We start from the raw sequence: 23127 nt of genomic DNA, 5'->3' as shown, positions 1-23127 counted from the left end.
TTCCCTTGCTTTCTGAAAAATTCATTCCTCGGGTTGTTAGGTGGGACAAAGGAGGTCAGTGACCACTTTGGGAGGGGAGGAAAGAAGGGTAGCAGCAGTAGCAGAGTGGGATGCGGAAGCCTGAGGGGGATGAGAAAGGAGTTCACATCAAGGCTGGGGGCTGCAAGGAGTGTGTCCAGGCATAAGAGTAGCCTAGCACGGGGTTGTTCCAAGCCGGCCCAAGAGGGTGAAGAGGGCATCTATGTTTTGGGGACACCCCAGCCTGGGGTGTCAGAGCCACAGCAGAGTGAGCAGAGACTATGAGATGGTGGTAGCAGAGTATGGATAATAGGTTACTCACTGTTGGAAAGGAAATTACAAATATGAAAAGGAAGAAAAGTAGGATTAAACACTGAGTGGAACTGATGTGAAGGCCGGTTATCAGTATATATAAATACATAGAGATGTATGTATATGCCTGTGTATATGTATTTTATGTCTCCTAGCTCTATTATTGGGAGGTCCATTAACAATGACTCCCCCCTCCCCCCCAAAAAAAAAAAAGAACCCCCACAAAAACAATGATTCTCCAGGAGCAATGAATACACAACAAGTGCCTATGTCTGGACTTCTAAATAACATTCTTCAATAAAAAGAATAGGGCTCCTTGGAGAAGAGCCCAGTTGTAGGGCTGGGAGAGGGAAAGTGAAAGATGAGCCTACAACATCTTGTTGGAAGGATGTGAAAGCCTTCCAACAAAGCAAGGAAAGACTTCCACTTTTCAAAAACATGGACTATCATGGACAGAATTTCCCTCCTGCCTAAAAGTCAGAGAACTGGAGAAAACAAGAATTGGAAGCAATAGTTTTCAAGACATTGGACGTTAAGCAACAAAGAACAGCAACCCTGAAAAAGGTGATAAAAAAGGAAGTGAATCCTATGAGTCTGTACCATACTGTCTTGAGAGAGGTACTAGGATTTGGCACAGGTAGAGCTAGGCAGACTCCTTGAGTTGAAGAGATGTAACTGAGAGTTCAGGAAGACCAAGGAAGCTAGAATTTTCAGGTCAGAGTAGTAGAGAGGAGAACTGCACAAAGAGAAAAATCTGGAGTTATGCAGGGGGTCCCACTCATCTATTCACAGCATATCCATTAGTCAACACACAAGAGGAAACTAATCAAGGATGGAGAAAGAATCACCCGAAAGGATTAGGTGAAGTAGTACCTGACATTCATGAAGGGTCAGGAGCAGTATTTACTCCCAACAGCCTGATTTGAAAACTTCATAACTTTAGAAATATGGAATAGAGAATGCAGATGGGTCTTGACTCATTAGTGTAGACTTACTGGCCCTAGACTAAACACTGTTCTGGTCAAGCCCACAAAGCTTAAATCAAGGCGTGAAAGGATCAAACTGTTTCTAAATAATTTAACTGCATTCAAAAACGACACTCAAGAATATTTATGGAAATAGAAAAAAAATCCAACACTCAACAAGGTAAAATGCACATCTGTCATCCAATAAAACATTAGCAGGCAAAGAGCAAGATAATGAGAGAATAATCACAAGTGAAACAACCCAGAAATTAGCAAAGATATTAAAATAGTCACTATAATTATATTTCATCATATGTTCAAAATATTAAGCAGAGACATGAAGATATAGAAAAGAGCCTAATCAAACTTTAAGAAATGAAAACTGTAATGTATCAAATGAAACATACACTGAATGGAATTAATGGCATGTTAGAAATAAGGATGACAGCACATTTCTTGTCAAAATAATGCAACAAGTTTAAAGTACTAAAAGAAAAAACTTGTCAACCTTGAATCTATACACAACAAAAATACCTTTCAGAAATGGAGGCAAAATAAAGACTTTGCCGATATACAAGAGCTTAAAGAAGTCATCATGAGGAGGCCTGCATACAAGACAACTATGGTAAATTGAAGACATGTATACTACAAACCTAAAGCAATCATTTAAAAAAAACAAGTAAGAATAGCTAATTAGTTAATAAAGGAGATAAAATGGAATAAAAATATTAAATCTAAAAGAAGCAGAAAAAGAAAAAGCTATTGAAGAAGAGTAAATAGAAAATAGATTTATACTTAAATATATAAATAATCACATTAAGTACAAATGGTCTAAACAGCCCAATTAAAAGTCAGAGAGTATCAGGCTGCATAAAAAAGCAAGACCCAATTATACATTGCTATAAGAAACCCATTTTAAATATAAAGACACAAAAAGGTTATAAGTAAAAGGATGAAAAAAATATATACCATAGTAATGAATAATCAAAAGAAATTTGGAGTGCTTATATCAATACCAAACAAAGTAGACTTTGGAGCAAAGACATATTGCCAGTGACAATGAAGGTCAATTCACCATGATAAAAGGGTCAATTCATCAAGAGAACAATCCTAAATATTTATGCATCTACTAATAAGGTTTCAAAATACATAAAGCAAAAACTTACAATTGCAAGGAAAAATAGACAAATACATAATTATAGTAGATGTCAATACCCCTCTCTACGCAATTCATAGAAGTAGACAGAAAATGTGTAAGTAGTTTGTACAACACTATCAACCTACTTGACCTAGCTGACGTTTATGGAGCACTCCACCCTTAAGAGGTAAACAAGGGAAACCTAATGCTATGGATAGTGTAATGTTTTTCATGATAAGAGGCAAGCAACAATGTCAAATCACTATAGCCAGGTCAAAGATGAGAACTGAAAGGAAATCATGGGATCTGGGAACCAGAAAGGATCTCGTTGAGTGGAGTCACCACAGTTTTAAGGGCAAAACAAAAGCCAGATTGCCAGGTTGGAATGACTAAGTGGGTAGTTGGTCAGAAAGCAAAAGGAATGAGGAGGTTACTCTAACAGGAAGAGTGTTGAAAAGAAAACAGAATGGTAAGACAAGGCTCCAGGTAGGAACAGCATGAATGAACTTCATTTTAGGATGGGCTGACAGGTATCTTCATAACTTAAGAAGGAAGGATCAAGTGGAATACCACAGAGGATAATTATCAGAGCAAAGTCATAGAACAGGTGGGAGGGCTGTGATAATAGGTGGAAGAATGACCGTGCAATGCAAGATATTCTTACTTCTCATGGACAAAGGGAAGAAAGAATAAATGCAAATGAGAAATACTGTGGGGCAATAAAGAATGGACTATAAGAAAGGTTGCATCACACAGACTCACATGTATAAATCATGCAATATTAAGTTTTAGAATCTCTAGATGCGAAGTGTGGTGGGATGGGGTTTTCTGTCACTATATTTAAGCTAATGCAAACAAACTGAAGAGAAAAAAACTGACACTATATTCATGTGACAGCCGGAAGTGCCTCATACTCTTGTAATAAAGATAAAATTTATGCTGTTTATGCATAATTATTTAGAGAAATAAGATGTACACATATCTAGGTTTAATCTAGCATTTGGAACATTAAGAGCTTTTAACTGAATTTGTATAACTTATAACTCTGACACTATTTATCTGCTAACAGGACAAAGGATATGACAAATGGGTTTGAAATAAGTCAAAAAACCAACTCTGATATTTTAATAATAATGAAAGCATTTCTGAAAATTATTTATTGATATATCTTTAAATCAGTTAACTCAAAAGACCCAGCCTGAGTACTTTTCGTTTTTGTATTTATTCTGTGCTAACCATATCCAAAAATACAGTATCAGCTAAATCTTAAAATCGAAGACTTTCACATGTATAAATCATGCAATATCAAGTTTTAGAATTCAAATAAATAACCTAAAAATAATTAAAGGAAGGTAAAAATTATAGAACTTGCTGTGTTAAAGAGTAAAACTTTCAAATTTCATTGGGGTAGCTCGAAAATACGCATACAGAAATGAATTCTAAGCAAATGCCATTTACCTAATGTCTAACAAACTGATTCAACACTAGTTATGGAAATTACATGCCTATGATGACTTACCTCTCAAGATGAACATAATGTCGGGAAAGAACATTTTTAACCAAAAACATAGTCTTTGCATTAGTCTCTGGGCCCATCAATTTGGAAAAATATAATTTTGCACGAAGAAAATACCCAATGGGCCATAGCCACTCCTAAAAAAGATGATTTAAAAGAAAAAAAAAAAAGCAAGAAAGAAAAAAAAGCTGTGAGTCTCTAAAATTACTTGAAAAATAACTTTAATTGAAAACTCAGAAAAGGAAAATGAAATTCTTACAGGTCCTTGGTGATAATTGAAACCTTTAGCAAGATTGTAATTGTCGTTGTCTAAGGCATTGTCATAAATTCCACAGTAAACCATATCACTGCAAAATGATTGAAATTTAGATTAGAAAAAGATGAAATATTATATAGGAAGCATTAGAAAAAAATTTCAATAGCAAATGTAAGCGAACTAATCAAATTATTTTGTCTTCCAATCTATAGAATAAACTCATCATCCACTTAATCTTAAATTAATATATACTGAGTTCAGAGAACTTTAATAATGTGTTAGGGAATGACTAACAATTATTTAATGTCTAATACAAAAAAATATAAAATATTCAGGTACCTTGTCTTCAAGGAGTTAACCTGACACCAAATATTGGTTAAAGTAAATTATTTCACTAGGTCTCTAACATATTTATAACAATTAAAATATACACAGAATAATTTGAATTAGTAACAATTAACGGTTTTATTATTATATATTGGAAAGGTTTTTTCCTCCATGAAATTATTTTATTAATAAAATTAATTAAAATTAGTACATTATCAAATTACAAATAGCAATTGAATACACATAGAAAATTTACATACACTTATAAACTAAACAAAGTATTACAAACTTATTGCAATAGATAATACAAGACAGTTATCTATGTTCAGTTTAATTACATTATTACTTTTATTTCTTTTCTTTTTAAATTACTTTTCAATTACAGTTGACATATATTCTATTAGTTTCTGGTACACAATGTAGTGATTAGACATTTACGTGACTTATGAAGTGATCCCTTGATAACTCTAGTACCCATCTGACACAATGCATAGTTACTACAGTATTACTGACTCTATTACCTATGCTTTACTTTATATCCCCATGACTGTTTTGTAACTACCAATTTGTACCTCTTAATCCCTTCCCGCCCTTCACCCATTCTCCCAACTCCCCTTTTATCTGGCAACAATTGAAGTGTTCCTGTTTCTCTGAGTTCATTTATTTTGTTATTTAGATTCCATATATATGTGAATTCATATGGTATTTGTCTTTCTCTGTCTGACTTATTTCACTCTGCGTAATACCCTCTAGGTCCATCCATGTTGTTACAGATAGTAAGATTTCATTCTTTTTTATGGTTGAGTAATGTTCTACTGCATATATGTACCACTTCTTTATTCATTCATCTATTGATGGGCACTTAGGCTGCTTCCACATCTTGGTTATTGTCAATAACACTGCAATTGACTTATGGTTGCATATGTCTTTTCGAATTAGTGTTTTGGGTATTCTTTCTGATATATACTCAGAAGTGGAATTGCTGGGTCCTTTTTTGTCTCTTGTTATAGCTTTTGTTTTGTTTTTTTTCTTTTAGTGAGAGAAACAGAAGTTGATGCACGCATACTCATAACTATAGGTTTTAGTTTTGACAGTGGTTCTTAATGCCTCTGAAAATGTGGAGAACACCTCAGAATGCAGAGAAGTACGTGGACATAAAACTTTACACCTCAAGACTGAAATGAGTACACAGTAAGTTAGGAAAAATCTACAAAGTTGAGGGTACTATAGAAATGGAGCTCTCTCATAAATTACATAGAAAGCACACTGATGACGGGTATCAAACTTTAAAGGAAAAAAAGAAGAAAAACAGAATGGTCTTTAGAAATTCAAGAAAAAGCAAAAGTTGGAAAAGAAAAATATGGTACATGTAATCATAAAATAAAAACAACACTATTTATTGGTTTAAATAAAAATAGTGGTATAACTACAGAGAAGGTTGGAAAGGGCTGGTGGTGAGGTGAGGAAAGCGTTAAATCCTCATCTGTCATCACAAGAAGTAAATAAAGTCTAGTATTTTTAAAAAATCAAGAAAAAGAGGGCGCATTTGAGAACTTGCTTCCTAGCACGTCATCAGCTTGGCTCAAATAAAAGTGCTCTTTTAAAAAAAAAGAAATAAAGAACTGCATACATATATTACTTAAAAATATGAAAGGAACTACAAGAAGTAACAACTTAGGCAAAAAAATCGTCTCTAAGGAGAGAATATGTCCATACTTCCAATGTACATACTAATCACTATAACAATAAGAAAAAATAGGCATTAGAAAATATTCATGACATTAGTTTTATAAACTTAAAACTCTTTCACTGATTATTGAATATATGAGAAGTCAAAGGCATTTTGCACAATGGTGGTTAATGAAAACATAGAAGGTATTTTTGTTTTTTAGACTCTAGAATATGTATCTTTACTTTCTATCTAAACTTCAGGCTTATTTAGCTAATGAACAGAAGGTATTTTTAAAAACTCCGTTTGTATGCAATTTTAGAGATTTTATGGACAAGCAAAACAATTATGGGTGATGTAATACAATATCAACGACATTCTTTTTTTTTTTTTTTAAACTTTCATTTTTTTTAAGTGTGTTTTTCCAGGTCCCATCAGCTCCAAGTCAAGTAGTTGTTTTAATCTAGTTGTGGAGGGCGCAGCTCACAGTGGCCCATGTGGGGATCAAACTGGCAACCTTGTTAAGAGCACCGCGCTCTAACCAACTGAGCTATCTGGCCACCCCATCAACGACATTCTTAATACACTCCAACTTACTCTGGATACAAGTTTTCATGTCAAGATTAAATATAACTAAGTATTAAATATAATATGAATAACATTCTTAGCCCTTATATTGTAACTTACTCTGGATCCAAAGTTTTCATGCCAAGTGGACCAAGCAATTTTTTTTCTGCCATCTCCAAAGCTTTCCATGCTTTTTTTGCAGTAAAGAGCTCAGGGGCCTAAGGAATGTCAAAAACAAATATACAAAAATCTTAGGATCACAGAAGAATTAATTTCCACTCACAGTGGAACATAAACTATTTATAAACTTGGAAAAGAAGGAAAATGATTTAAAAATACAGTGTGGGTTGGAATTCGAGTACAGATACCAAACCTCCAATGAGGCTGACTTAGAAGCACTGTTCTTGATCTTCAAAGTCAGGAAAATTGTGAGAGGTGATTGTTTCCTCGTGTTGTTTCAAGAAAGTGTACTAGCTCCAAAAGGAAGTTGCCACAACTATATGAACGCAGAACACATTTAATCCCACCTAATTCATTCTTCAGAAGATTTACAATAGCTTCCTTTAAGTATATCTGGAAACCATGTTTTGCTTCTAAGGTCATAATAAAATACAAAAGGACTTGCCTTCCAACAGCGTATGAGATACGGAGGAGAGAAAGCACTGGTGACTAAGAATCTGCATTAACTTTAATGATTAAATGAAATCAAATGCACACTGAATGAAATCAAATGCACAAAGATACCTTTCTGTATCTTTGCATTTTTTATTCTACTATAATGAAGTGTATTCTGTTCAGTACTCTTTTAGACAAAGTAGAAACAGTTAGGCAGACACAGAAGAACATAACCCTTCTCTGTTTTACTGCCCTTGTAGTTTACTTTTAGTCGAAGCAGAGATAAAATAATGAGAGTCTAGAATTCCTGGCTAGAAAGAACTAATTAGAAAACAAGGAAAACAGAATGTGAGTTGAATATACCCACATTAGCTCACTAGTCCAGATGTTTCCAATACTGTGCTGAGGCACCAATGAGGCACCAAGATACAGATGTCCTCAGCTTTCAAGGCCCCTGGGGGCTCACTGAAGCAGCTGAATCTGGCACAAGCAACCTAATCCATTTGTACAATGTGCTGTACAAATATCATCATTTTCTATGTGTGTTGTGATGTGAAAAATATTGGAAGCACTTCATTAGTCTAATAATGGATTAGAATCCATTATTTTCTATTTTTTGATACCAAATGTTAAAGGTTAAGGGTGGTATGCATAATGCTTTATTAATTAGAAAACACTATGTAAAACTATCTAGTAAACAATATACTTTTAAGCAATTAAAAGAATTTGAAAACAAATGGGAATAAAGAACTAAATAAACCCTATCATAATGTTTTTGAAATTTGAAAATAATAAACAAATTACTTACTACAACCATTGCTATGGTAAAGTTAGGCCTGAGCTGGTAGTCACACCAAGGGCTTGAAGCTCCGTAACTGTCTTTGTATATGCCACGTTTGTGAACCAGATTAGGATTCTTTTCATTACTATCTGAAGGGTCTTCAGACACATAAAATAGCTTTTCAAAGTTGTCTTGTATTTTTCTGTTCCATTCATGATATGAGACTGCCACAACCTTTCCTGAAACATGATAAAAGACTTGGCAGTTTTAAGCATTCAAAGAAATTTATACATTTAGCTACAGACAAGGAGTAATACTGAGGCAATACATTATCTACTTTTTAAAAGTGTCAGGGTCTTCTGAAGGGCAGTTGCTTGAAATTGAAAATTATCTTTCATTATATTACCAAAAAAGGATCAGACTCTAGCAAATGAACCATGATTTGTCTTTGTTTGGATCACTCTTATATGTTTAAGAAAGTTACCTTTGAGCATTTGAAATGAGGCTAGTCTGAATACAGATGCGCCAGAAGTGCACAATATACACTGTATTTCAAAGACTTAGCCCCTCACCAAAATAATGTAAAATAGGTCACAAATAATTACACACTGATTTCATGTTGAAATAATATTTAACATAGAGTTAATAAAATTAATCACCATAATTAATTTCATTTATTTCTTTTTACATTTTTAATGTGGGTAATAGAAAACGTTAAATTATGTATGTTGCTTAAATTATATTTCTACTGGACAACACAGTTTTAGAAAAAGTCATAAAGATTTCATAATCGTTCACAAAACACAGCTTGCTCAGTCACACTGAGGGAAAAGAAAAGCACAATTTGGCAATAACAGCGGTGCTTTTCACATCTCAGGTCAAAGTTGCTATAAAAATATGGTTACTAACGAGGTTTGTTACAATTTTCGTACTAGTAAATTAATGGTTTTTCTTTCCTCTTAATTTTAAGGGTTTCCTAATACGGTATTAGTTCATTAAGTCAAATGATGATTACGTAGGTTAAGAATATAGACAGTACATTTGGAGTTTCCTTGTAAATAAAATGAACAATTTACCATGTCTTTTTACTGTGACTTCATGGTAAGGGAAAATATTTTTCTGGGATAATTCCAACAACCAACGAACAGCAGATTTACTCAGGCCTACAATTTCAACAGCAGATCCATCTCTAAAATAAAAAGTAAATTTTATTCTGTGAGTTGGAGTCATTAAAGCACTATTTAAAGAGCATTCAATAAACAATTTTGATGAATTATATAACTAATGTATTATAAAAACAACTATTTATAAAAAAACTCCCACTTTATAGGAATGTGTATAGGAAATCTCTCTTCTTACTATTTTGCCATTGTTTACCTTGTTAATGTATTTTTAAAATATTCTATGAAGTAGAACGGGAATTATGCAGTAAAAGGAATGGCAGCTAGAAAAAGGTAGGAGTAAGGAATCAGAGAATATTGAAATAGAGTCCCATAAAAAAGACAGCAAACATGGGATATAGGTATGTTCATCTACCCTGAAGAGAGCCAGGATAGGTGAATATAATAATTTGAAAGCTTATTTTTAAAGAAAATGAAAGGGAAATACAACAGGTCATAATGTACCAAAATAAACAGATTTTTAAAAGAATTTGCAAAGCATGTAATGACAGCTACTATTAAGTAATTTTTTGGTAATTCTGACTCAAGATAAAATTTAGAATAAGAAAATGGTTTCTCAGACTTGATACTATTAAGCATTTGAAATCATAAAAATAAATGATGGGATAAAAGATTTTTAAAAATTAGGGGGAAATAGATTCAGAAAGTGAAAGGATTTCATAAAGGATGGGATAATTGGTTGTTTTCTATATTTACAAAAGATAGGCATAATAAAATGTTTAGAAATGAAGCACTTCAGGTTAAGAAAATTTCTTAAACAGACATAATGAATGATAAAACTTCACTTTGAGGTACTTGTAGAGAATCAACCCATGAGAACTTCCAGAAGAGAACAGATAGCTTTACTTGATGACTTTTAGTACTAACAAGATTGTGTATATGTACATAGGGGGAGAAGTGGGGGATGAATGGAAAAGGAAATGGGAAGGAGAAAGGGAGATTTTCACAGATTTACTAAGACTTACTTCATGGTTAATAGAATAAAATATTCCACAAGTATGTGGTTTTAAAAAGGGTAAATTATATAAGCACCACAAAAGAAACCCTACCTTGGAGTGGCTGGGGTTCCTCTGTTTCTAGCTCTGTCACTTTCTCCCATTTTATCCATCCATGTGCCGCAATTAAAGCGATTTCCTCCATAAACAAATCCTGTTTCTTCATTAACCCCTGCAGTTATATTAAAACCTAAACAAAATAAAATATTTATAAAATTTAAAAGGAATATAATAAACCAAGACAACTATTCTGAAGAGCAATTTGGTAATACCTTAAAAGCTGAAGATGTGCATATTCTACCACATGGCAATTTAATTTCATAGATACACACTCTAGAGAAACCCTTACCTATGTATGTGCACATGGAGACACATATAAAGATATTATTGCAACACTGCTTGTATTAGCAAGAAAATAACTGCCGAGTAGAGGAATGGATAAACACTGTGGTTTATTCATACAATGGAAAACTCTTTATACCACTTAAAATTAATGAACTGGATTTACATGAATCAAGATGGATAAGTCCCACAAACAAAATGATTGAGTACATAGATTGCAAAAGGATATGTATAAGATAACTTTTCTGTAACAGTATATATATATATATATTATATATATGTTAAAAGTATATATATTAAATATATATAAATGTATATAAAACATATAAACATATTTTATATATTATATATTACTGTATATATAAATATATAAATAAAAAACATATAAAAGTATATGTATATTAAAAGTATACACACACACACGCAACCATGTATGTTTTTATGGCTATGACTTATATGATTTCATAAGACATACAATTTAAAAACAAAATATTTATAAGTAGTATATACACATTATATTATAGTACATAATATATTGAATATATACTACATAATATATCTGAATATATACTATATGTATCATGTAATTTACACATATTCAAACATACATAAGCACATAAAGTACAAAAGAATACATGGAAATAAAAACCCTGATTATAATTCTGGAGAGGGAGGGAAGAGAAAGAGATAGAGATAAAGCTTTAGCTATGTTGGTAATGGTTTATTACTTTTCAAAACAAGAGAAAGATCTGAAGAAAATACGGCCAAATGTTAGTATCTGTCTAATTTCAGTTCTAGGTTCAATGTGTAATTTATGTTACTTTCTGTACATTGAAACATTTTATAATTAATATTTAAAATAATTCAGGGATATCACAAAAAATGTTCTTTAAAATATAAAATCTATTTCTATTTCATTCTCTTAGTAAGGATAAAAAAGTTAGTAGTGACTCTTACCAGCTCAGTTGGGTATAAAACTTGTATGTTAGCATTACAAACAATACATTAACTAAACAAGGTTTAATTACTGTTTAAAACAGAATTTATAACATACAAGAAGGAATTTAGATTCTTGAATATACACCAAATTTGCCAGTCAGTTAGTTATCTGAAATACCTGGACTAGATCACTTAAAAAGTTTATCATTTTATGTTAGAAATGATAGTGTTAAAAAAAGGAACAAAAAATAGTTCAGAATCCTATTACCCTAGCAAAATTATTATACTTCAGTTATTTTATAAATAAAAATGGGAACAATATAATTCATCCCCAATGTTCTTGGGAGTGTTAAATGGGACTAACATAGGCAAAGTAGCAGCACAATGCCCAGCACATAGTAAACACTCAATTATTAGCAATTATTATTATGATTATAAATGCAACCAAATTAACCTTTCAAATTGGCTAACCAAAGATATAAAATTTTATTTTTCCTCTAGAAACTAAAACTAAACTAGTGAGATCAGGAACCGTGATAATCTTTTTTTCATAGTTATACTCTGACATTTTACACACAAATAAAATATTTGTCAAATAAATGAACAATTACATGGTTTAATTTCACCTCATCAGTAAATCTCTACTATACAAAATGATGTACCTTCATCCTTCATGTTTCGATCTATCTGTGGACCAGCATTCCTTTCTCGGAACTGTATGCCCTGCATGTGCCTTTGCATAGCTTCCTGTATTACTTCAAACAACGGCTGATCCTATTTGAGACATAATGGGTGTAACTTCTGTTAGAAATTACATTTTTCTTATTTTCCCCCGTACCCTACTACTGACGTTTTGTGAAAACATATTTTCCTTAGAGAGAGAAATACGAATCAGGGGTACGTCTGGGGAAAGCAGCAGCTTCTATACACCAAAAAATACAGTTGATCTTTGGCATATGAATATTTAAAATATTACAGTTCTGACAATTCACGTCAGTGATATGAAATAATTTGTAATTTTGCTAACACATGAAAATGCATCTTGTGGGCTTGTATGGTTTCTATTAGAGCGAACTGTTCAGCTAATAAGTGAATCAGCCTTATTTTACAGAAACCTGAATTTTATATGGGCATTGCTGTTCTTACTCATCCACATACATAGTAATGGAGCATATACTAAAGTGGTACTTTAGGTAAAACTTTATTTGACAAGGGTTCTTTGAATACTTCATGATATAAACATTATGGGGACATAAACCTATGCTGGGCCTGGGGTAGTTTAGAAGTTTCCCACAGTAATATACCAAACAAACTATAACAAAGGTAGATCAGGAGTGGTGAAAGTACACTATTACTATACATTACTGTCTGGGAAAATATTACTAAAAAATGTCTATTCATTCTGCACTGTTCATAAGAGAAACTCTGAACTCCCTGGATTAGTAGCCAAGGCTCTCCACAACCTGGTTCACCCTTTCCACAATCTCTTACTACCCTACAGGTACAGTACTCTACACAAAAAGCCAAACTAGACTGAACAGTATGTCCTAAACTGTGCTTCAATCCATGCTGAGATTTATTATTCACCTTTGATGTCTTCCCACATCTTCCCTCATCCCTGCTGAAATCCGACTCACCTTTTAGTTCAGGTTCAGTTTACGTGAAATTTTAGCTACTTGCTAAAGTTCTCCCTAAGACCCACCTACTAGATCAGCTCTCTCCCTTTTCTGAGAGACTACATAGCACTTCCCACACACCTCTTTTTGCAATGACCATATTCCGTACACATCCTCTCTTCTACCATGTTGCAAGCTCTTTAAGCGGAGCTAGTCTTATCTCTGCAAACCCTCATGGTACCAGCAGATGCTAAATAAACAGCAATATTTGAAGAATTCTTAAAATTCAGATATTTAACTGCAGGTATTTTTATAGTAGAACCTAAAAGTCATTTTTCAGGAAAAGAAATGATTTTTACCACTGTGCCAGCAGGCAAAGGAGCAGAATCATCTGTCGGATACATTCTGGAAACGGGACATTTGAGAATGTCTAGGCCATTTGGCACCACTTTACAATAATCCTGAATACACTGCAGCCACCACCACACAGCATCCCGGCAATTGTATCTGGCGTAAGTTCCTTCACCCAGGAGATTAGGAATGAGACCATGTCTCAGGGTACCAGCAAATGCTAAAATAATATTCCTAAAACAACAGAATTAGGTAGATCATTTGACATGAAAACAATCACTTAAAAAATTGAAGACAAAGAGGTCACTTTTGATGACTATTATTTTCGGTGCATTTTTCTCTCCTTATTGCTTTGTAATTTCGGTGGTCATAGTATAGAACAAGCACTGAATTAGAAGTCAGAACTTTGATCCTAGCCCTGCCTTTTTCTCTAACAATTTGTGTGACTTACCCTTCCTGAGACAGTTTTTTCATGTGTGGAGTTAGGGATGTGACTGGGTGATTTTTAAGGTCCCTCACAGCTCTAGATTCTACTTTTGAAATCCTTGGTATTTCAAAATCTAAGTAACTAAGAACATGCGCTCTATTATTTTAAATAGCAAATACCAAGAGCAAAGCAAACATGTAGGAAAATAAAGGAGTAAAAGCTGACCTTGAAAAACATGATTAATTTTCAAAAACTGGTAAAGGATACTTTATCTTTTAAAGTGTTAGTCTACTATCATATACCAAATGACAACTCTGTAAGATGGCACGGCATTCTAAAAAAAGAGTGAAATTAAGAAATAAAACTGAGGTTTAAATCCTAGTATTACCATCTGTATGCCTTGGAAAAGTCACTTACAATGTCTATCTAGGCTTCAGTGCTTTTTGGCTAAACCATTTAGAAATTTAATTAATCCTATGTCTCAGTTTAATGCCCATCTCTTAAGTAACAGTGCAACAGGAGCTTTCTTTTCTGCAGCACAAAATGTAAGCATGGACAGTGACACTTCCAATTAATAAAAGGTCAGAGTGCTTGCAATCTTCACCGTTCAGAACGATGTCCTGCACTTGCGAGTTGAACACAGACATCTGACCATGAATAATACCTCCGCAGAGGGAGGAAGTAGCGCTCTCTGTGGCAGGGAGAGCCATGTGTGCACCAAAATGGCTTTCCTACATGTCCCAAGATACGTGACAGCTGGTTGTGGCTAGATGACTAAATGGAACTGAGGTACGTTAAATACAAGCAACAAGTATATTTCCCCAGGGTTTTCTCTTCCCTTCTCTGCCAGTGACCTGGAAAGCACTCAAGGCCCTGCAAGATGGCAGATCCTTACGATGAAGGAGCCTGTATCCCTAAACCACTATGTGGAAAGCTGCCTCCTGAACATCCACACTGGACCAGAAGCAAGACATAAATTTCGTTTGGGAAAAGCCATTAAAATGAAAGAGATTATACTTTACAGCAGCTAGCACTAATCTAGCAAATACATTATCCTCTGGGAATCATCTAGTACGGGTGGGCAAACTGGAAAGGGCCAGACAGTAAATATTTTAGGCTTTGATGGCCATATATGGTCTCAGTTATCTAGTCTTTTTCTTTTTTAAATGACTTTTAAAAAAGGTAAAACCATTCTTTGCTCAAAGGTCATACAAAACAGGTGACAGGCCATAGTTTGCTGATTCCTGAACTAGACAGTCATATGTAAAATTAAGCAGAAATTTTTGATACTACATAGAAGTGATAATTGGGAGTCCAGATAAGAATAAAAATAATAATGATTTAAGAAACTAACATCTATGGAATGCTTCACATGTGGCAGACACTGTTCTAGACACTTCAACTGTATGAGCTCATTTAATCTTCACAAAAACCCTGTAAGGTAACCCTAGAACCATTGTACAGAGAGCACAAAGAGGATAAACAATTTGTCAAGTGGTAGTTTGGAACAAGGATTAAACTTGTTTGGCAGTCTGGCCCAGACCCCAATTTATAACCACTACACTCTGCTGAAGCCTGAATCCATTTCCTACTTAGTCACAATCATTTGGGGGCATTTGGGGAAGAAGCAAAAAACCTCCCAAATTTCTAACGCCCCATATATAATTCAGTAAGAAAAGGTCTTATTATAGCAGGTCAGCAGGAAGAATATAATACATTTCAGATGCCCACTTAGAAATTTTCAAATTTAAAAGGACCAAAAATAAAACTTATTATTTCAAGAGGCAAACTTCAGTTATTTTTCTGATGACATTGAAACAAGGTATCCTATAAATGATTTTTTTTGCTAAATTTTAACCTGTAGAGCAGTGTGGTAAAACTTAGCCATGAGCTGTTGACAGTCTCTTGGAGCCCTTGCGAAATCCGTCTTCCACCTGCCAAACCTGCTCTCTCCACACCCAGGTTTGGATTCAGGAGGTCCAACATAGGGACCACGAATATGCACTTTTTTCTAACAAGCGCTCAGATGATGGTAACTGTTGGTGTGAACTGCTGTGGAGCTTTTCTTTTCTACCCCTGATAAATTCATTCACATTTTTGTGACACAAGAAAATACCATTTTCTAGAAAACATAAAACTGGAGGCTATAAGGCCTGACAGCAGATAGAGGAAAACCTGATGTTACAGTTCTTTCTACAGGACTCAAAGAGCCAGCAATGTCTTCATTCACTACAGAAGGACAAAAAATGGTAGACTTTCAAATTCTACCTGAAAGGTCATCTGAGTTCTTATACTTAATTCAGGCATAGAAATTTTACTCTTTAGTGAGTGATGATAGTAACATGATTATACATTTTTCAGCTTTAGTGAAATAAATTAGCTAATGCTGAAAATAACCTGACCTGTAACATGAGGAACTTGAACCTAGTAACTTCAAAGACTATCACTCCTTTGAAATTCTATGATCCTATTAAATGAACAAGCAAAAAAATAAATAAAATAAACACCTCTGGAAAACGTACCTCTCAAATGTTGAGAATAGATGGATAAGTTTGAAGAGCACATGAAAAACATTCAAATATAAACTTGCATTGAACCTTTTAGAGCTCTCCTACCTGGCTTCTAAATAGCGTCCAGTAATCAGGAGCAGACCTCTAAGCGCAATAAAAGTGTCCCTTCCCCAGCAGCGGAAAATACCAGAGGAAAAATGAGGTAAGCCTAACAGGAAACACAAGAAAGTAATATGTTAATCTTAATACACATTAGCGTATGAACTCCACTACTATAGACTAGTCACTCGAAACCTGGAGACCAGGATGAGCTATAGTCTGCAAACCATCTAAAATTATCTGCAAAATCTATGTCTACACTTATGTAAACTTTTGTGTGATGGAGGCTCCATCTACTTATCAAATTCTTAAAGGAATGTACGGACCCAAAAGAGATTCGGAACCAGGGCTAGAGAGGGAACCTTATCTGAATTGATTTGAATGCGTGAGTCTTTAAACACAGAAAAACTTTCTTTTAATAAATTAAAGTCACACATCAAATAGTTAACACATAAACAAACACTTAGTGTGATATTATTGATATATGTGAAAAGATGCTACCTGCAGTTGAAAGGCAAAAAATTAATCTAAATATGAAATGATTAGCTTAATGATACATATTAAATATGTTTAGTCATCTATCACTCTGGAGTCAAACTTTATTACTAACTTTCCCATTAACTCAAAACAACTTAAAAGTGTTATGCTTTGTTAGCAGGAAACAGTTTTTATCAATGAAAAGAAGGATTTTAGGTACCAAATAACTTGAACATTCTAGGTAATTGCAGCTTGTATGCATGAGATAAAATGGGGTGATGAATGGATAAAATCTTAAAGTTTACTTTTCTATTGAATTTAGTTTCTTACAAAACATGTAAAAAATACAACTGTTATCTGTACTTGTACTAAAAACAATAATCACTAGGAAAACAAAGGAAATTAGATTTCACTCAAAAAAAAGAACTATGCTAAAGCATAAACATAACAAATATTTCAGGAAGGAAAAACAGAACATAAATAAAATGAACAGAGCATTCATTCATAAGTATCTTCTAAGCAGTTAACACCATCTGACAGGATCTTGTTTGTTTTCTGGTTTGCTGAAGGAATGACTCTCTCTCCCCAGTAGAAAATAAGAACCATAATAATAGAAACCTTCTCTGCCTTGTTTACCAAAATATATTTATCACTGAAAATTATAACTAGTACATAATATATTATTATAAAAATTTACTGAATGAAGTAATAGGCTAATTATAAAAGGTAAATTGAGAGGTGAAAGAATCTGACTAAGATAGACAATTCTGGCAATTCCTAAATGTACTTCACAATGTAAGTTTCTGCTTGTTGGGTCTTTACCTTTGTGAAGATTAGACGTTATTTTCTTCTGTTAAGAAAGATCAGAACTATGGGGGGAGGAGGGTTCTCACTGTGTGAGGGACATAAATGATAAATGTCTAACTATTACATTGTTTTGTGCACCTGAAACTAATAAAAAAAATGTTATATATAAAAAAAGAAAGATCAGAACTAACGATAACATTAGACATTTCTTCTATATTGTCTCCAAGATAATGGTATAACATTTCCCTAAACACTTTGTGTATTTACACATGGTTGATACATATGGCTTGTCTATGGCTGATGATAATTTTGATGATGATGACAACAGCTAACATATATGCATATACAGCGCTCTATGCCACACAGACTTCCTCGTACTTTAACTCATTTAACACCTTGTATGAAATATGAGTATGGATAGATTCAATGGTGAATTTTAGTTGGTATGTCCTAAAATACTGGCAGTTTATCTTTATTAAAATCTGTAGCACTGATATGTAGAAATGTTCGTATTAACTTTTTTTTTTTTTAATTTTACTGGGGAACAGTGTGTTTTTCCAGGACCCATCAGCTCCAAGTCAAGTCGCTGTTTTCAGTCTAGTTGTAGAGGGCGCAGCTCACTGGCTCTTGTGGGAATCGAACCGGCTGCCTTGGTGTTATGAGCACTGCGCTCTAACCAACTGAGCCAACTGGCCGCCCCTGTATTAACTTTTTGACCTCTAAGAGTCAAACTCACAGATCACACACCTTCTGAGTGATTTCTACCTTGTAAAATTATTATAAAACATTTTTTTTTGCAGTCACCAAAGGAAGGCATTACTGTCTTGGTATTCATTTTAAAATGAACCAACCCTAAAAACCTATCTGCAAATTTTAGTATAGTCCTACATTTTGTTAGCATGGAGTATATAAAAACACTTCCTTGGGATTCTAGATGCACATGTTAGAACTTTTATTTATATTCATTGCCTTATCTTTTTTAGTTTCTATTTTTGTTTTATACTATACCTGATAAGTATATCAGGTATCATAACATATCAATACGTCATTTATGATATCAGTATATCTATTTTGGGAGTGCTTAACAACAGCAGTATATGTAATTAAAATGTTGAGGTTACTATTTTACATAATAGGCTTTGAAACCAAATTCTGCATATTAATTTTGTTTCCCACAATGGTCAAGTTCAGTTTTATGAGCATCTGCATGGATTCCTAAGGGAAAAGATAATTCCAGAAGGAGAGCAAATAGTTGAGTGAAAAATCTAAAACAATTATATAATTAAAACATTCAGAGGGTTCATATGATCATTCTAAACGAAAAGTTAATTTTTTTTGAGTCATTAGGTCTCACTAAGTCTTTTGGAGCACATGTAAATTTAAGGGGAAACAGAAGACATCACATAGACAATACTGTTACTTTCATCCTGCAATTTGGTATTTTTCAGTTTAGGTTGGAAAGTTCTAAACTTCAATGACATCAAATATTAAGGCTCTCTAGAAATAGCTTGAAATTCATTAAAAAGAAAACAAAAGCCTGTCTTTTAGCCTATTTCACTTAAATTAATTACTTGATTCAGGTTTTACTACTACTTGCAGGAAAGAATGCCAATAAATACAGCTGAAAGCATCAGATTGCAATTAGACATATAATAAAAATTATTTAACACGTTTTGTGTTTTGTAACTTATAAAAGACCTTTACATGATCTCTTGGTAATTACAAGGTTGTGCTAATTTTTAAAAATTGGGAAAGAAGTATAATGGGAAAAGGGTAGTAAAACAAATCTGATTAAAAAAATACAAAATGGCAAGAGTTGAAAAAAATAGAAAAGCAAAGAAGTGTTAATCAACCACAATAAAAAAATGCACATAAATAAATGCCTGTTGCACAGTAATAATTAAATAGTAAACATGGTTATTATATTGACTTACACATTTTCACCTGGTTCGTAATTTCTTACCTGCAGCTAGAGACACACAACATTGCTCCTTTTCTTTTGTGATCTCGTTTAGCCTGTATGGTATATCCGTAAGTGAAGGTGAAAGAAGTGGGAGAGAAGAGAATTTTCCTACACCACACATTTGTACTGAACCCAGTGAAAGGTGTTTCACAAAGGTGGAACCATTCTGAACAAAGCTGTAATAAAGTGAGTTAAAATATTATTGGCAAACACACAAAATTTTTTTATTATTTATTTATTTTAAAAACATTATTGGAACAGGAACACTTGAGATCAACACTCTTAACAGATTAAATGTATGATACAATATTGTTATTTATAGACACAATGTTGTACAGATCTCTAAAAGTTACTCATCTTGCATAACTGAAATTTTATACTCATTGATTCAAAAATTTTTAGCAGTATTATTTTACTTGATTTCTTTCCTTCAAATAATCTTTTTACACAAATGTGTAACAATGGTAATATCAGTTAAAAAATATTTTCAATTTGATTATACTTCAAAACTGCTTTCATTTCACCCAATATTCTAGCTAGTTGTAAGTCTGAGACCTGTTGTGAAACAAATGGTAGGGGTGAAGTTTTGTTCATTCTGAAATTATGTCCAAATCAATATGGTGGCTCTTCACTGATACATTCTGATCTGTGGTTTCATTTTAAGGAAATTCATTAATTAAAGGCAAATTTCACTCATAATAGTAGCAGAATATTTTTCTCTTAATGAAAAACTGGAAAAAGAATTGTGTATGTATATTGTAAGAATTGTATCCATTAACTTAACAAGTCAATGAATAAATAGAAACAATAAAAAACAATTAAATATTCCCAACATTTTTTTTGCTTTATAAATAGATTTTAATATCTAAGTTTTTGTATTTTCCAGATTAAAGGATGCTAATAAACTTACTATGCACTTATAAATGTTTACAGCTGTATGAGTATGACAATTGTTCATGTTTTGGTCTTTTAAGACCATGTATAAACTAGTCTGTATGTGGTTTCTACACAAGCATGCTTATTCACTCAAGCTTTGTTCAATATACCTTGACATCTGCTTCCATGCTGTATCCAGAAGAGTGGTGTATGCACCAATTAATATAGCATCAAAGTAACATGGGATAAGGTAACGTGGGATCTGCTTCAAGTAGAAGAACATAGCCTGCAACCATTTACCAACCTATTACAAAAATAATTTAAAAAGTTAATTTGGTGTGTTTACAGGCTAGGTATATTTTAAGAGGTAAACCCAAACATGCAACTCTACTAACTCGTCATCTATCAACTAGATATCCATTTATTAGAACTGAAAGATGATGAAGAAGAAAGGAAAATGTTTCAGGTTAGAAAACAATGTAAATATAACGTGGTAATAATAGTTCTTGTGCCCTTGTTTTCTCAAACTACAATATAGCTTTACTTACTTCAGCAATAGCTCCTGATCGTGAAATAAGCCGGCTACTGACATAGTCAATCATCCAATCACCAGATCTCAAGTTATCACAAAAGGGATGCCCCAAGTCATTCTTTGGTCTTATTTCTGCCAATACGGACATTAATCCTGAAAAATTCATAGAAATATGCTATATTATTGGTAGAGGCAATTTGTTCCCATTGCCTGGGCTGCTGTTAGTGTCTAATGATTTGGGGTGAACACACAGAGGTAGATACAGGGCTGCATGGTCCACAGTCGCACTTCATCTGGTTGGAGAGAAGTGTGGGCAACACTGGCTTGAACCAAGATACAATGACTTACTGAAGGGGACTACTGTCACAAGAGCTTTGCAGAGCTTTCCAAGATTTCCATCTTCTGAGACTGGTCTTGTTCTTTTAGATTTTAATGTAATACTATTCAAAGACAACTGGTATGGTTTCTCTGCCCTAAGGTATCTGGGGGAAGAAAATTGATAAGCCTATGTTTTTTCATGTTGAAAAGTGATAGTTTCATTAATATTTGGGCAAGATTTAAGGAAATCATAGAACTGGTTTCAGAGAGAGCAAAAGCAACTATGGTGATAATAAGAATAAAACTTGGTTTGAAAAATTTTTTGAAATGTAACAAGAGGTACCTGGAACTAAATAAAGTATTGAAGTGAGGTATACAGACATATCTTTAAGTAATATTCAATTAGTAGCATTAAAATTCCTATGCATGCATAGCAGATTCTGTGATTTCAACGAAAAAAACAACAGTACTTCTTTCATTACTCAATATAGTATAATGTCCACCTTAAAAAATTATATTGGCTCCACGAATTCATTTCGACTAAATTTATTTAGGATTTATTAGGTTGGCGCAAAAGTAATTGCGGTTTCTGCAATTATTTTTAACCTTTTAAATTGCAATTACTTTTGCACCAACCTAATAATTAATTTGTGTATGTAACACGTTTCTTTTTTTTGGTTTTTTTGTTTTTACAGTACTTTATTGGGGAACAGTGAGTACTTCCAGGACTTCTGCAAGTCAAGTTGTTGTCCTTTCAATCTTAGTTGTGGAGGGCGCAGCTCAGCTCCAGGTCCAGCTGCCATTGTTAGTTGCAGGGGGCACAGCCCAACATCCCTTGCAGGAGTCGAACTGGCAACCTTGTGGTTGAGAGCCTGCGCTCCAACCAACTGAGCCATCTGGCACTGGTCCCTGTGGGAATTGAACCGGCAGCCTTCGGCGTTAGGAGCACGAAGCTCCAACCGCCTGAGCCACTGGGCCGGCCCTGTAGCATGTTTTAAAAAATTAAAAAATAAATACATAAAATTGAAATATAGTTCTATTTCTCAAGGGGCTATAACTTTCTTTGGGAAACAAAGCTTAAGCCATAACAAGATAATATAAAATAATGTTCTACATATCCTCTAACATTTTCAGGGAAGGTAAATATTGCTCAGTAAATGTTAGTTCCACTGTGGAATAATAGAATGACATGATGGAGCAGTGTTTTAGAAAAGAGATTTGATAATGACCAACGGGATGGACTGATTTGTGGAAGAAGAAACAAGAGGTTAGAAAACTGGTTCGTTGGTTTTGTAGACACTTAGTCTTAGAATAGAGTGATAATTGTGGACATAAAAAAGATACGGTATACTAAAGAGAATACAGAAAAAAAATCCATAGATTATAATTACTGATTAAATATTGAAGATAAAAGGGGCAGTTCCAAAAATGGATTCCTGATTTCAACATGTCTGAATATGTATTATTACAAGAAGTAGGGAAGTAGAGAAGGGAATTTGTTTAGGGGAGAGAAAGGTCAATGAAGTGAGT

The 23127-nt window shown here is 33.6% G+C and overlaps 1 protein-coding gene across 4 annotated transcripts in view; it reads right to left on the bottom strand.

The window, feature by feature from the left end:
- Positions 1 to 23127, bottom strand: part of AGL (amylo-alpha-1,6-glucosidase and 4-alpha-glucanotransferase) — a 70421-nt gene that overhangs the window by 4375 nt on the left and 42919 nt on the right. For all 4 annotated transcript variants that reach the window (XM_019747026.3, XM_088799457.1, XM_019747025.3 and 1 more), the window contains 12 exons: positions 21296 to 21432; positions 20918 to 21051; positions 19872 to 20047; positions 16631 to 16733; positions 13597 to 13822; positions 12284 to 12395; positions 10395 to 10530; positions 9241 to 9353; positions 8192 to 8403; positions 6889 to 6986; positions 4209 to 4296; positions 3953 to 4086 (listed from right to left, as the gene is read on the bottom strand). In XM_019747026.3, coding sequence (XP_019602585.3) covers positions 3953 to 4086; positions 4209 to 4296; positions 6889 to 6986; positions 8192 to 8403; positions 9241 to 9353; positions 10395 to 10530; positions 12284 to 12395; positions 13597 to 13822; positions 16631 to 16733; positions 19872 to 20047; positions 20918 to 21051; positions 21296 to 21432 — 1669 coding nt within the window. The remainder of the gene's footprint in view (positions 1 to 3952; positions 4087 to 4208; positions 4297 to 6888; positions 6987 to 8191; positions 8404 to 9240; positions 9354 to 10394; positions 10531 to 12283; positions 12396 to 13596; positions 13823 to 16630; positions 16734 to 19871; positions 20048 to 20917; positions 21052 to 21295; positions 21433 to 23127) is intronic.

The sequence above is a fragment of the Rhinolophus sinicus genome, chromosome 7, assembly GCF_057876585.1.
Source record: "Rhinolophus sinicus isolate RSI-liver-muscle chromosome 7, RSI-T2T, whole genome shotgun sequence".
In the NCBI taxonomy this organism is placed as follows: Eukaryota; Metazoa; Chordata; class Mammalia; order Chiroptera; family Rhinolophidae; genus Rhinolophus; species Rhinolophus sinicus.
This window is presented reverse-complemented; position numbering and strand designations above follow the sequence as displayed.